Source organism: Panthera uncia, chromosome A2, assembly GCF_023721935.1.
Source record: "Panthera uncia isolate 11264 chromosome A2, Puncia_PCG_1.0, whole genome shotgun sequence".
NCBI classification, from domain to species: Eukaryota; Metazoa; Chordata; class Mammalia; order Carnivora; family Felidae; genus Panthera; species Panthera uncia.
Genome location: NC_064816.1, coordinates 141,162,576 through 141,177,637, shown reverse-complemented (window position 1 = coordinate 141,177,637; position 15,062 = coordinate 141,162,576). Strand labels below are relative to the sequence as shown.

At 42.6% G+C, this 15,062-nt stretch overlaps 1 protein-coding gene across 2 annotated transcripts in view; it reads left to right on the top strand.

Moving 5' to 3' along the window:
- CEP41 (centrosomal protein 41) overlaps positions 1-15,062 on the top strand; it is a 45,371-nt gene that overhangs the window by 23,919 nt on the left and 6,390 nt on the right. For both annotated transcript variants that reach the window (XM_049643006.1, XM_049643005.1), the window contains exons 3-5: positions 4,360-4,407; positions 8,668-8,729; positions 9,758-9,827. In XM_049643006.1, the coding sequence (XP_049498963.1) occupies positions 4,360-4,407; positions 8,668-8,729; positions 9,758-9,827 (180 nt within the window). The remainder of the gene's footprint in view (positions 1-4,359; positions 4,408-8,667; positions 8,730-9,757; positions 9,828-15,062) is intronic.

Sequence of the window (15,062 nt, the reverse complement as noted above, 5' to 3'; positions counted from 1 at the left end):
CCCTGACGGCGTTTTGTTCAGTCTCCACCGCAGGGCTCTTGTGTATTCTCAAGCACCCTCTGTGGGTTTCCGTTCTGCAGCACTGCAGGCCGATTCAGGGACACTTGCCAAACCACAGGGCTCTCCCTTTGTCAGTGTCCCACACTCTTTTGTCACCTGCGTTTATCCCCTCATTTCAGTCTAGATGCAGTCTCATATTTGAAATGTCTTCAGTTTCCTAAAATTCTCTAGATTTCCTCCACTTAGTCTTTCCTAGCCTTGTTGTTAAGTTTTTTGTAAAATTCACATTACTCTTGTTCTCTCCCCACAAGCTAGTCGTTTCCTGTTTTCTTCTTTAGTCTTTACTTTTCCTGAATATTTGCTAATAGCCTTGGTCTTAAGCACTCAAACTCATTACAGACTGGGTACTCTTCATTTTTATTTGGTATTTAATTCTGTCCTTTTTTTTATGTCAAAGGAAGAAATATATGTGAAAGCCTCTTACAAAGCAGAAAGCACTATACACTCATATAACTTACTGAGATTAACAAAGGACCACTGTGCCTCTTTTCACGCTTTCTGCTCCTTCTGAGCCAAAAGAACTTCTCCGGAGAGGAGGGAAATATTGAAGAAAAATAAAGCAATGGAGTTGTCTCTTAGCAACTGAGTTCGTGCCTTATAAATCTTGCCCACTTTAGATTACTGCTGCTCAAAATCACTTGCTTTTCGTACTGGCTCAGTACAAATAATGTTATTAAATAATAAGGAAACAAAGGGAAAAAGTCTAATGAATGAGTCACCCAGTTTATCGATTGTACTCTGTCTTTGCATAACACTATCGATAGAGTTGGGTTTATAAGCTAAGTAGAAGCTAAATACCACCTTAAGCATTTCGAGGCTACCTGAGTCTTGAAACCATATGGATGTCACACAGATCGTACATACATGGGTTGGTAATAGATCAGGTCGTGCAGAGCTTAAAGCAAATCAGGTGTACAAAAACCCAAGCCAAATTGGGATGTGATTATTTGTGTTGTAAAAGAATTTATTATAAGGATTCTTCAGACAGTACGTCTTCATAGTAAATTTCACTTAGCCAGTGATTCCGAGTGCCTTTCGTGCTAGACAGCGGAAGAGATAGAGATTCTGTGTGTGTGTGTGTGTGTGTGTGTGCGCGCGCGCGCGCGCGAGTGTAAACAGCCTTTGGCTCTCCGTATCAGAAGGTAGATAAGGCTTGCACACAAATAAGGCGGCTCGATGATAAATGCCTTGTGAGTGGGGAGCTGAGTGCTGGAGAAGTTCAGAGAAGGGAAAGGTCACTTCCAGCTGGGTGAGCTATTATGATTACATGGACAAGATGACCTGTTAGAGAACAGAAGACCAACGCAGACTTTGTCAAGTTTAGTAATTAAGGCAAGATTGAAGAGGCAGGTGAGACGTCGGCGCCTTCAGCTCTGGAGCAAGGAGTTTAAACTTCAGTCACGAAGCAGCGGGGAGCCGCTGACATTTTTGGTTTTGTTTTTTTTTTTTAATCAAAGTCTTGTCTAGGAAAATTTATCTGGCAGCAACGTGTAATTTCAGTTAAAAAAGAACTGGTTTGCCGATAGTCTTTTAGACTCCCCTTGTATAAAACAAAGCTGCATTTATAAATAAGCCAATTATGGAATTGACTCACTTCTAGCCTTTTTAAGAGGTAGTCAGAAACCTGCTTTCAGATGCAATTAGACCCAGTAAGATAAGCTGTGTAGTTAAGATACAAGCGGTGTATGAAGGAGGGTAAAATACTAGATCTCGTACTTTCTACCATCGTTTTGAAGGATTTTCTTTTTTTTTCCTTTTGCCTCGATGAGTCGGCCATCCCCGGGTCTTCCTCCAGCTGAACCAATGCAGACATCCTCCATTTTCTTTTTTCCCCCCCTCTCCTTGGACAGAATGAATGTCTGTCATGCAAAGACCTTCTTCTCGGTAGCCCTCTCAGATCTGTTCTTAATTGTGCCAAGTATTTGTACACCTCTGCAAAAGACTGTTTTCCCTGCCTTCTCCTTCGGTGGGAAAAACAAACAGGAGGAGTGACAGCCTTACCTCACTGGGTTGTTGTGAGGCTCTGTTGCTACAAAGATGAAGTGTGGGGGGGGGGGGGGAAGAGTCCAAAAATGTTGATAATCGATGGAGAAGTGGACTCGCGACACTCTTGTTAGTAGCCACCACTGTAGATTGGAAATGCAACGTTTCGATAATAAAGACCATATAATAAGGCTGGCTGTTGTTTTCCATGCGTGGTATGCCTTGAGGAATTCAGAGCATAAAATGGTTCCCACCTGCCCCTGTTAGGGAAGGAACACTCCCTCCGTATTGACCTCATGGTGAAACCGTGTTTTTGAACCAACACAACTAGAGAAGCGGTGTTGTTTTTGTGAGCCGTGCTACAAACAAGGAGGTGGGGAATATTAATCCTGGCTTAGCTTCTAATTTGCTGTGTCACTGAGCAAATCAGTCATCTCTTCTGCACCTCAGCCTCCTGTGAGGAGACTGCCTGAAGCTGCCCTAGCCAAAAGAAACCAACTGCCACGCCAAAAACACGCAAGTGTAGGATCTCGGGAGCGCGGAACCAAAAGCTGTGATGTACAATAGCTGACGAGTAAGATGGCGGGTCGCTGAAGAGCTCACTTCTTCCCTTACCCTGCTGACTGGGGGTGGGGGGGGTCCTGCCTCAGGTCAAAATTGCGGGGGGAGAGGGAAGTACGTTCCGGAGGAATTCCTGGTTCCCTCCGGAGATCTGGTCCCATCTCAGATCCATTCCAGTCTGAAGAACCTAGAAAAGATCATATTTGAGGCCAATCTTGGTTTGTGGTGCTATTTGGACCTCTTAGGCGTTTTTAGTGCCTCCCTTGAGAAGGCTCAGGCCTTCCCGCGGCCCTGACTACCGTCATGTCTCTCTGAGCTTTTGGAAGGCCGCAACAGCCTGACTCCAGGACTACACCGAGTCCTGCTGTTCTGTCCTGATTCGGAGAGTTGTGTCTTCAGACGGGAAAAAAAAAAAAAATTTTTTTTTAACCCAGCAGAATTTTATTCCCGGATGGATTCATAAGTGAAGATTTAATACTAATGTGATGTAAGTTGTTTTTTGAAAAGGTATTTTGGGTTTCAGAGCAAGAATTTTCTTTCTCTACTTCTGACCTCAGCCGTGCAGAAAAGTTCAGGATGGTCCTTAAAAACATCAGTCCACGCCATTAACTGGAAGCGTTTCTTTTATCTGAAGTTGGGACGGAATCTGACGAGCCCCTCTCAAGGCTTGAAAGTTAGGAGCGCGATTTTAGAAATGAGAAATTCTTTTTGACAGGTTTTCCCTTTTTGCTGTACCTTTCAAATGCCAGGCAGAGCTTGCTGTGTTGAACTGAATCAAACTGAAGCATGCCCGGTAAAAAATAATAGCCCCTCGCTTGGGAACTAGACCTCAGTTCTTTCGGAAACCAAAACGATCCTGGCCCAGTTTTAGCGTGTGGAAACTCTCCAAACCACCTTGGCGAGAGCCTGGTATTGTAGAAGCAGGCTGTAGAACACGAGGGCTGGGTGCTCTTCGCAGTGGTGGGAATCTGCTCTTCTCAGCAGAGCAAATCCGTGATGAATACTACTGCACAGACTGTGTGGTCTAGTTCAGGCTGCAACATCAGCATGAATAGTTGAAGACCAAGTTCAGGAAAGCGAGGGAAACCACAAAGACTAAGTGCAGGGCAAGGGATTGCTTGGGTAGCCACAGCGGCACATTTTAGACATTCAGAGATCATTGCTTCTTTCCCTCTCTTCCGCACATCTTCCCCACGAGAAGGTTATGGGGGAATTTAAAAAAAAGAAGGAGGAAAGCCTTGACTTGAAAAAAAAAAAATTACAGGGGCGCCTGGGTGGCTCAGTCGGTTAGGCATCTGACTTCAGCTCAGGTCATGATCTCAAGGTTGGTGAGTTCGAGCCCCACGGCAGGCTCTGTGCTGACAGCTCAGAGCCTGGAGCCTGCTTCGGATTCTGTGTCTCCCTCTCTCTCTCTGCCCCTCCCCCGCTTGTGCTTTGTCTCTCTCTCTCTCTCTCTCTCTCAAAAATATATAAACATTAAAAATAATAATAAAAATAAGTGTTTAAAAATTTTTTTAAATATAAAGTGATCATCCGTACTGCCTCGTGTTTATTTGGCCAAAACTTTTTCCTTGATTCCTCATCACTTAATGATGCTGTATAATCCAAAAGACTATTAAGTATGTGTGGCCCATTTGCCTACTGTAGTTCTGTAAGAACAGGATAGGAAGGCTTAGGGAACACTTGTACTCCATTCTGTTTTTACAGAGTTACTCATTTTCTTCCGTTAAAAAGCCTATCTTATTCTCTTTTTAGGTAACAGCATGACTAAATACACTGAGAAGCTAGAAGAGATAAAAAAAAGTGAGTAACCCTATTGAAGGTTTGGGATAATGGAGCCCATCTAGAAGTCGGTTATTAACAACCTTAACCCTTCCCTACAGCTGACATGCAGAGAGAGCTGTGGGAGGTGGGTGAGCCTGGCAGGTGCCTAGAAGGATGTGGGAAACGCCGTGTACCGTCCCGGCCAGCTGCTAAGGTTGTTGCTTGAGGGCCAAGTTCTGCCCGACTTCCATCCCATAGGAGATGTTAGTGTTGGAATGTAGAATGAGCTCTACTTAAGCAGCGAGAGTCCAAGCTTATGGTTTCATTGTACTGCAGTCTCCACGACCTTTTCCAAGGTCATGATCTTTCCCATTTTCTTAGTTTTCTCTATACCTGAGATGGGAATAATATTATCTCTTATTTTATAACATCCTTGTGTGTATAAATTAGTCAGTATCCATGAAAGACACAGAGGAGTGAGGGAGAAAGCTTAAAGCGGTGCTATGCCTTATAAATCCATTGCAGTCTCTGCTCTCCTTTAATTAAAAATCATATTTCATGCGTTCCTTCTTAAAAACTACTCATCTGCAAAGATCTGCTACTAGTCATTTTGTGCATTCCCCTTGCACAAAAGCATAATTTTTCATTCTGTGTCCAAAATAGATGTAAAGTGTACACATCGAGGGGAGAATTAAAGAAGTAGAAACATCTATTTTCTAAGACGGATTTGTTCATATCCTCAGCAGAAGAGCCCAGTGACGGGGGAATATTTAGCTGATGGTAGTAAAGAGGCACTCTGATGGTTAACAGTTCAGGACTTCCCTCTGGTAATAGACATCTTTTGGGAAGAGAATACTACAAATCCAGAATTCGCCAGGACTTCTGTTACTACACAGCAGACCTTTTCATTTAAATGATAATGTTTCTGCTGCTTTTGAATTGCTGGGGTATCGAGAAACCGCAGCCATCAGTGTGGACTCAGGAACAGCTTTATGCCGACTCTATTATTTGCCATGTCTAGCTATGAGGGCTAATGTTCTAGACATTTGGTTTTTAATGTGTCACGTCACAGTATCCTTTTCTTCTCGGGTCCTTTATATTAGATGTTATCGCTTTATTCCATTATACATGACACAAGTGTATATATTTTAAGTATGTAGTAACGTTTTCAACCAGGAAAAAAGTCTCATTTACTCACCCATGCTTCATTGTCGTCGCCCGTAATTCATCCACAGCAGGTAAAGTTCAGCCGGCCTGCTTCTGTTTGGGTTTGAGGTCCCCTTTCGCCTCCCCTGTCCATTCGTAGCTTAGCGTAAGTTCTCACGTCCACACCAAAATCTGTCCCCTGAAAACGCCCCGTTCCCGCCCAGATTGCCAAGCCCTGTTGAAAACATTTCTTAAAAGCGCAATGTGATTTCTTTAATATCTAAACTTTAAATGGAGCTTCTCTTCCCCCACCCCACCCCCCCCCCCCACATACCTCTAGAATAGAGTCCTTGAAAATGTTTGCTTCCCTCTTTAGAAGTTTCGGACTTCCTTTTAGTAAGACAGGAGGCCCCTCTCACCTTGTTTCACACACAGTTTGTGCTGATTCCCCGACTAGAATTACTTCAGATTCTGGTTTGAGATCTACGTTTTGGAAGCTATTTCCTTCTCTTTTCCCATTTTCTGTTGTAGATGTTCTTTTGGGTCGAAAGGGAGGAGAATATTGCCTTGTTTCCTGACACCCTAGATCCATCACTTTTCTCGGGTTACCTTAGATGCCGTGTCTTTCTGTGAAATCACAAACCTTGTTCTGTTACTTCCTTTGATTTGTCTTCCCCTGTGAGCCCAGCTTCCCTTTGCTAATAACGTGTTTTAACAGAACCCTGAAAACGCAGAATTCCTTTGTAATCTGAATCTTCTTTCAACTCTCTCTCGAGAAAACAGACACCCTGTGCTTATTGACCGCGCACAAAGCCTATTCTTGGCTTCTGGTGGTTAGATGACACCAGCGTGAAGCATCCTAGATAGTCAGGTCTCTGTCCTTCCAGTAACTCGAGAGAGTCAGGCTTAGACTCCAGACTTACTGGAGAAGAAGACCTTGATAACGGATCTGCAACTCGGATTTTTTGTCTCCATCCCCGAGTTGGGGAGCGACGATGGGAGCAGAGGCTCCATTCTTAAAGCTCTGTTTGCCCTTGCAAGGACGGGCTGACGGAGTGTTCCCAGTCATCCTTTTCCATAACATTTAAAACTTAACTGTCAGACGTCTAGTTTGATCTTTTATCTCTGAGTAATAATGTCAGAAAGTCCCAGTGATGGCTGTCCTTCTAAACAAGAACCAGGTATGTAGAGTGCAGGCTCAAATGCGCAGTGGGGCGTGTAGTGCCTAGAGGGTACTAGAAATGCCAATGGGTAGAATGTGGTAGAGCCTGGTTTGGGTTTGGGATCATCTGTACGTAGTCAAAGGGGATTTGCATGTGTACCTTTTGTACTGCACATGTGAAGAATTGGGGAAGTATTTCAAACTTTGTAACTGTACCAAAAGAAGATCAGTGGACGAATGCCGCAGCACAAACCCCTCGCAAGCTGTTGCCTCTCTTTCTTGGCTGACTTATCACCATTTTGACTTACGTGAGTGGCTTTTGGCGGGCAAATCGGTGGTGACTGAGAGGAATGCTGTAGCTATTCAGTTGGATTTTTTTGCAAGCTTCTGCCCAACCTGCTGGGGCTGCATCCCGGTGAGTCTTGGAAGGTCCTTTGCATCTAGGTTTGTTACCTTGTTGTGTCCAGAGGAAGCTACCCTGAGAATTTTCTAGACGTAGTGGTTCGTTGTGAGCCACATCGCTCTCTTTGAGGCGTCTCAGAACAGAGAAGCTTTAATTCGTTGTAACAGTCAGTCTTGATATATTTACAGAAGGCTAGTTTTTAACGTACTGTTATTTCCTGACCATGGTTCGTAAAGTGTTTGGTAAACCAAGCTAACATCATCTTCCAAAGTGTTCGTTGTGTGTTCGTTTTTAGAAAATTCACGGAAATGATTAGTAACACCAGGTAAATCGTTTTAAATACTTCTAATCCTTTCCTTTGTTGCTAGGAGTCTTGGTTTAGGAGACTTTTTTTTTGCTGTGAAGGCCATAGTAATTATCCATCTAACCTTTAATGATTCTGAAATAATGTGGCAATACTTGAGGAGTCGTGACCACCAATATGAAAATGGAGACGAGTAGTGGAGTGTAGGGGGTGGGGGGGGAGTTCAATGCCAAAAATTCTTTAGAATCGGCAGTCATCTTCAGAAAATTGCATGGAAGCTAACTTTTAGCATGCCTCCACGGGACAGGTATTAGATCAAGTGAGATTGGCTAAAATTTTAAAACGACCATTCAAATGTGATATGAAGAAATGTTAACAAGTGCAGAAGTACCCCCTTTTGAGTTATGAGTCAGAACCAGAAGGATAGCGGTGAATAAATATGGATGTTTGTTTTTTTTTAACTGAGGTAAACACACACACACACACACACACACACACACACACACACATAACATAAAATTTACCATCTTCACTGTTTTTAAGTGTTCGGCTCAGTAGCGTTAAGTACATTCACACAGCTGCATGATAGATCTCGGGAACTTTTTCATCTCGTACAACTTAGCGTGTGGATTTTTACTGAAGGTGGAAATGCAGAGAAACTGATAGAGAAGATTATCCGGACCAGGCATAAGAACTCTGTGCCCAGCATTGTACCCCGGGGAGAAAAAAAGGTTGTCCCGTGTCTCCAGTGTAATTTGTAACCTCAGGAACAGAATTGTTCTCTCTTTGAGGCAGGGTTAGAATAGTAGGGTGTAAATGTCTCACCAACTGTTTGACCTGGGGCAACTCAGCTTCTCTGGGTCTCTGTCCTCATCTGTAAGATGCAGACGTTTATTCCTTGCTCTGTTCTGCAAAGGATTGAAAGTGGCTTACAACATGCATGCAAGACAACACGGTCCAAAGAGAGATAGCCGAGTAAAAGGAAAATGGCAAATGGATGAAATAACATGAGGGGTAAAGTCCCTAGACACAAAAGGGTGGCTATAAACTCAACACTAGGCCTCCTACCAGCTGAAGCAAAGGGGAAAAAAAATGAAGAGATGATAATCATACCTGCCACACTTAATTCCGAGGATGTCATGAGGATCAAATGTTAGATAATATATGTAAAAGCATATAAATAACTTGAAAATCATACCATGTAACTTGACGACTAGACAGAATGAGTACCTCTAAGAAAGAAAAGTATACCTACAAAATTATTTGTCCTATCCTGCTTTTCAGATTACAGATACAAAAAAGATGAGCTTTTCAAGAGACTGAAAGTTACAACTTTTGCCCAGCTGGTAAGTTCAGCGATCTTCCCATTGGAGTAAAGACTCTAATGAGTGCCGGTTTATGTGAGTATTTCTAAATTCCACTCTAGGTAATATTTGCAGAAGGGTTTCTTCTGTCTGTACATTTCACCTATGTGTGCAGTGTGTGCTCATTCAAGGATGGTGTGAGCTATCTTCTTTGATAAGAATTTGATAAAGTAAAATGTGCATTCTACTTTTAAATCGTCGCATTTATGGTTTAGGTTGTATGTTTCCTTGCACACTTTAATTTCATGTTTCAAATCTAGAATTCTGGTCTCTAGAGTTTCATTGACATGGTGGATCATGGGTCTTATGAGCTGAGCTGTGAAAAGTGCTTTAAAAACCGTGGGGGGGGGGGGGGGGGTATACTGTGTTGTGATAAATACATTCAGGGGCACCTGGGTGGCTCAGTCAGTTGGGCGTCTGACTTCGGCTCAGGTCATGATCTTGCAGTTTGTGAGTTCAAGCCCCGCATCGGGACCCTGTGCCGACAGGAGCCTGGAGCCTGCTTCAGATTCTGTGTCTCCCTCTCCTTCTCTGCCCCTCCCCCCTCACCCCCGCTCTCTCTTTCTCTTTCTCAAAAGTAAATAAACATTAAAAAAAAAATATATATATATATATATATATGTATATATATTCATAAGACATTGATTTCTTCATTGAATGTCGAATTGCTGATTCAATTCTGTCACGGTTAAGTATTGTGTGTTATGTTGGGACTGGAATGTGTATGACCATTTACGCATGTTTCTTGTCCTAAATTATCCTTTTGGACTTTTAAGTTTATTGTGCAATGTTTTAAACGAATCTGTGTTTCTGGAATGATCATCTGCGGTGTAATTCCCGCTCCTCAAAAGTCAGGAGGCCTGAGATTTAGTCTCCAGTGGAGGACACTGACAATTTCTTGAAACGAGATCTTTGATGTTTCCTCGTCTTTTGTTAAAGACAGAATTGCCTCTGTTTAAAGACTAACAAACATAAACACATCTACATATTTCATTCTTTTTTTCTATCAGGTCATCCAGGTTGCTTCCCTATCTGATCAAACACTGGAAGTGACAGCTGAAGAGATTCAAAGGCTAGAAGGTAATGAGAATTGAGGACGTGGGGGAAATAACCGATTGACCGTGTGACCGGAGTTCTCACCCTGTCCACCTTTGCTCTTGTGTCCACAGGGGATTGGGACTTCGATATATCTATTTGTAATTAGATTGTTACCGTCCGAGACTTGCTCTCTGGTGCTTTAATTGTTCATTCTTCTGCCTTTTAAAAAGCCATCTGGTTTTCCAGCTCTAACATTTGTAGTTGTTAATGTTTTTTTGTGTGGTGGGTTGGTTGGTGTGTTTTCGTGGTTTTAAACGTTCTGTGTGTGTTTAATATACTAATTACTTTTTCTCAACGGATATTTTTAGTGCCTTCTACCTACGTACAGGTCACAGAATTAGGTGCTAGGAGACTACAGAGACGACACAGCCCTGCTCACATGGAGTGGGTAGTCGCGTGTGCACACGTGCGCGCATGTGTGCGTGTTGGGCGAGGAAAATGAGAACAGAAGCGCGAAATTGCTAACGTGGCAGAAATTCATAATGAAGGATTAGAAAGAAGTCATCATTCGTTAAATATACATTGCTAAGCACTTCACACAGCTTTCTTACTTCACCTTACCAGAGACTCTGGAAGAAACAAATGCTTAGAGATGAGAAGCCCACGCCTCGGAGGTTAAATGGCTTGCTCAAGGGGATACAGCCAGTAAGGGATGGGCGTAGGGTACAAATCTGCGAGTCTCCGCTCATAACCAGGGTCTTCGCTCTGGGAGTTCTGAAGAAGGAAGGGTGCTTTCCAGCTAGAAAACCGAGGGAGGCTTTCTTAAAGCCTGTGAGCTGAACATAACATGTTCATAACATAACAGAATCTGAACAGGTGCAAGTGACGGGCGAGAGTCTTGCAACCTGAGCAAAAAGGCACGGAGAGCGGGTTTGGAGAATCGCGTCATCTAGCCTGGCGATGACCCGGGGAGGCGTAGGTGCTAGGTTGGAGACAGGGCTGGGAAGATAGCTTTCCAGCTCCAGGTTTCCTTTCTTAAGTGCGAAGTCGAAAATAAAACCTCTCAGTGGCACTGTCGTGAAAAGAATACGCAGAGTTAAGGTCTTTATTCTATCCTGAGGCCCTCAACCATCAACGTGTGGCTGTTTATTGAAGGGGAATATGTTTTGTTAAGGTTGATGCAGGCCAGGAATTTGACTTCGGATTTCGAGACCAGTTTCTCAGGAAGTTCGAACACCGGCTTTGTGCAACTTAACTGTCATTTCCCTGGGCTTGTTTTTGTTAGGGAGGATAAAGAGCATCTGACAAAGACAGGAATTTATCTTTGACAGATGCCTCTCACACGGCAGAGAAATAAGGGTTCTTTGTAACAGAGATAATTGAGTCTCCTCATACAAGTACTCCCAATTTTAACCTGGTTATATAAGTACCTGGATTTGGTCCTTGAATTCATGGAGATTACAGCACCAGAACATATGGGCACATGCAATTTTCTCTTCTGAGATAAATTTGCACAGCAAAATAGGCTCTTGTAAAGTAGGACACCATAATGTGTGAGTAATATTAGTGTTTTTCTAGCGCTCTACACAGAATAATAACTCACTCAGGAATGCCTGTAGAACAGATTGTATGCATATTGGCTATTTTTGAAGGAGGAAAAAACCTCCTTTTGTGATGTTTGTTGTTTTTTTCCCGACTTCAAAGTATATTTCTAGAAAATTAGAAAATTGCAAAAAACATGTAAGGAAGGAAATTAAAATAATAATCCCTGTTAACATTTTGCCCTACTTTTTCCCCTAACTGCGCACCCGAATCCATATTCTTTTTTTTTTTTTTAATTTTTTTTTTTAATGTTTATTTATTTTTGAGACAGAGAGACAGAGCATGAACGGGGGAGGGTCAGAGAGAGGGAGACACAGAATCCGAAACGGGCTCCAGGCTCTGAGCTGTCAGCACAGAGCCCGACGCGGGGCCCGAACTCACGGACCGCAAGATCATGACCTGAGCCAAAGTCGGCCGCTTAACCGACTGAGCCACCCAGGCGCCCCTCGAATCCATATTCTTTGTGCATACTTTTGAATTATGCTGTACCAGATTAGCATTTCATCATGCCTGCTGTCCTGTGTCATTGAATAGACTTCAAAAGCTTAATCGTAAAGGCTGTGTCGTCATATAACGTCTGTCCTTTGGACATACCATAACTGATTTAACTATTCTCCTACCGGACATGACAGCTTTTCTAATTTTTCACTTTTCTAAAATAATGCTGCTGTGTAAATACGTAAACCTGAGTGTGGTTCTGATTATTCCCTGAAGATAAATTTTGCTGCAGATGGTCAAAGGGCGGAACCATTTTCAGACGCTCGGGTGCTGATTCCGCACCGTCTCCCCGTTTGCATTCCCGAACGAACCCGAATGGCTCTCCCCGTTTGCATTCCCAGCAAATAAATGAGAAGACCTGTTCCTCCCCATCCCAGGCAGTGCTGAAGAATTCTCATTTTTGCGCGTGCTTGCCAACTTGATGGGTCAAAAGTAGTATCTGGTCATTTTCTTTTGAATCTCTCCGGTCATGAAACTGAGCCTTGTGTATGTGCGCGATTATTGGCCACACACATTTCTTCTTCTGAGAACATTACCTGTCCTTCCCCATTCTTTTTTTCTCACGGAACGCTCATCTTTTACCGATTTGAAAAAGCTCCGTGTATTAGGGTCTCTTTAAACATTGGAAACAAGTACAGCCTTGAAAACGAGAAAAGGCTTCACTTGACAATGTGAAGTTTCCAAATGGAAATCTCCATCGTTAAGTAAAAATAAAACAACGACCAAACCAAGAACCTAAGCGGAGAGCAGTATGGATAGTGTTCTCCTGATATGTGAAAAGGGGAGGAAATAAAATATGTGCAAAAGTACGTAGTTGTTTTATTTCTGGAGGGAGGCATAAATACGCGCAGGTGTTTCCCTTGGAAGAGGGGGCCTGAGGGCCTAGAGGTCAGGAGTGGGAAGGGACTTCCTTTCCATATTAACAAATTTATCTTGTTTGCATTTTTACCTGGTGCACATGATCTTTTTCCAATTAAAGCACTAGTTAATTTTTTTTAATTCTGTAAATTCGCTATATTAAGCCTTTCTAATGCATGTATGTCATAGATGTTTTTCCTAATTTGTTACTCACCTTTTAATTTTCTTGGTGTTCATTTTTGACATCCACAAGGTTTGCATCTTTATGTGATTAAATCTATTAGCCTTCCGCGTTGTGCTTTCTTTTATTGCCTTAGACTCGTAAAATCCAAGCTAAGATAAATTATTCACCTATATTTTCTTCTATTACCTTGCTTGGTGGTTTGGGTTTTCTCCCTACAACAATCCACTTGTTACGTTTTGTGGCATATGATGTGAGGGGGTTATCTAAATTTGATTTTTCTAGAGAGTTGACACGTTATCCCACCACCATTTATGCAAGTGTTCTCCCTTCCCCCACTCGTTTGCGATGTTACCTTTAATGTATGTTAGCTTTTATGTATATTCTGGGATTTGTTTCTGTGTTCTCTCTTATATCCCCGTCGTTCTGGTTTGTGGTTCAGGTTCAGCGTTGTTTTGATCATTTATCTTTGCCACATATGTTACCATTCGGTAAGGCATGTTCTCCAAATTACCCGTATGTACGTGTGTGGGGGGGGGGGGTATTTTTTTTCCTTCTCATTTGTACAATCCCTTTAAGCTTTTCAAAAACCCCATTGGGATTGTTTTAGGACTAAAAATGAAATTGGGAAAGGATTAACATCGTTTCACTTTTGTCACCCAGTCAGGAATGTGAAGATACATCACTCTCTTCATTCAGGTTTTCTGTAATGTCTCTCAAGTAAAATTTGTCTAAGACCTATAAAGGATGTAAGTTTGTACGGGCCCTTTGCATTTCTTAATAGTCCTGTTTTCTAGGAGGACATATCTTATATCCGCAGTTGTTACTGGGAATGAGATGCTCTTCATGTTCCTTTCTAATTGGCATGTGGGAAAAACTGTTTGCCTGTTAGTATTTCTTTTCTTTATCTACGTGCACGCTTATTTCCCTTATTCTCAGAGGATTCTCCTGAAATTTCTAGGTAGATTATATCATATGAAAAATAAATTTTAGTGTCCTCTTTAATAACGAGGCCTCTTATCTTTCTTTCTTCGCTCATCATACCAGTGGAAACAGCAAATTCTCGAACGTTTTGGTACAGTCTCCCTCCGCACGCTTCAGAATTATCGAGGACCTCAAATAGTTTTGGTGTGGGTGCATTATATCTCTCGATATTTATTTTTTTTAATTTTTTTTAATGTTTATTTATTTTTGAGCCAGAGAGGGACAGAGCACGAACGAGGGAGGGTCAGAGAGAGAGGGAGACACAGAATCAGAAGCAGGTTCCAGGCTCTGAGCCATCAGCCCAGAGCCTGACGCGGGGCTCGAACCCACGGACCGCGAGATCGTGACCTGAGCTGAAGTCGGATGCTCAACCGACAGAGCCACCCAGGCGCCCTTTTTTTGATATTGAGGGCATTAAAAAATTTTAACTGAGAGCTTCAAAATATGTATTCACTATTTCACTTACAAATAGTGATATTGAGCCCATGACACGCATAACTAGGCTTTTAATGCAAAATAGCTGTGTTTCCAAAACAAGCAAACAAAAAGTTTATTGAGCATGGCCTTGTTTCCCATCTTCTTGTAAACCTCCGCGTCTGACTTAAGAGTGGACAGCCGATTCTCCTATCTTCTGCGTTCACTCTGTGGCAATATGCTCTTTGGATTGAAGTATAGGAAGGAAATCTAGCCTCACACAGACCTGTAGTTGAAAAGAGAGAATCTTTTAATAGTTCTTTCAGATAATTATGGATACACATCTTTGAGGCTGTACTGAAACTTGACAACCGGTAGCTTCTTAAAGGTTAGTTGTAATGTGGAATCTGAAACCGGATCAGTGCATGGTTTGGATTCCATTACGTTAAGCTCCTTGGTCTGTCCTGTGCTTTGAATGAAGCTTTTTAGCCACGCATAATTTTCTAACCTCACTCTTTGGCCACTTGGAAAATATTGATTCGCCGAGTTAGGAAGATCTTCCAAATACTGACAAATTTTGTTCATTACACAACATCTAAAAAATCACACTTATTGGGGCGCCTGGGTGGCTCAGTCGGTTAAGCCTCCGACTTCAGCTCAGGTCACGATCTCGCGGTCCGTGAGTTCGAGCCCCGTGTCGGGCTCTGGGCTGATGGCTCAGAGCCTGGAGCCTGCTTCGG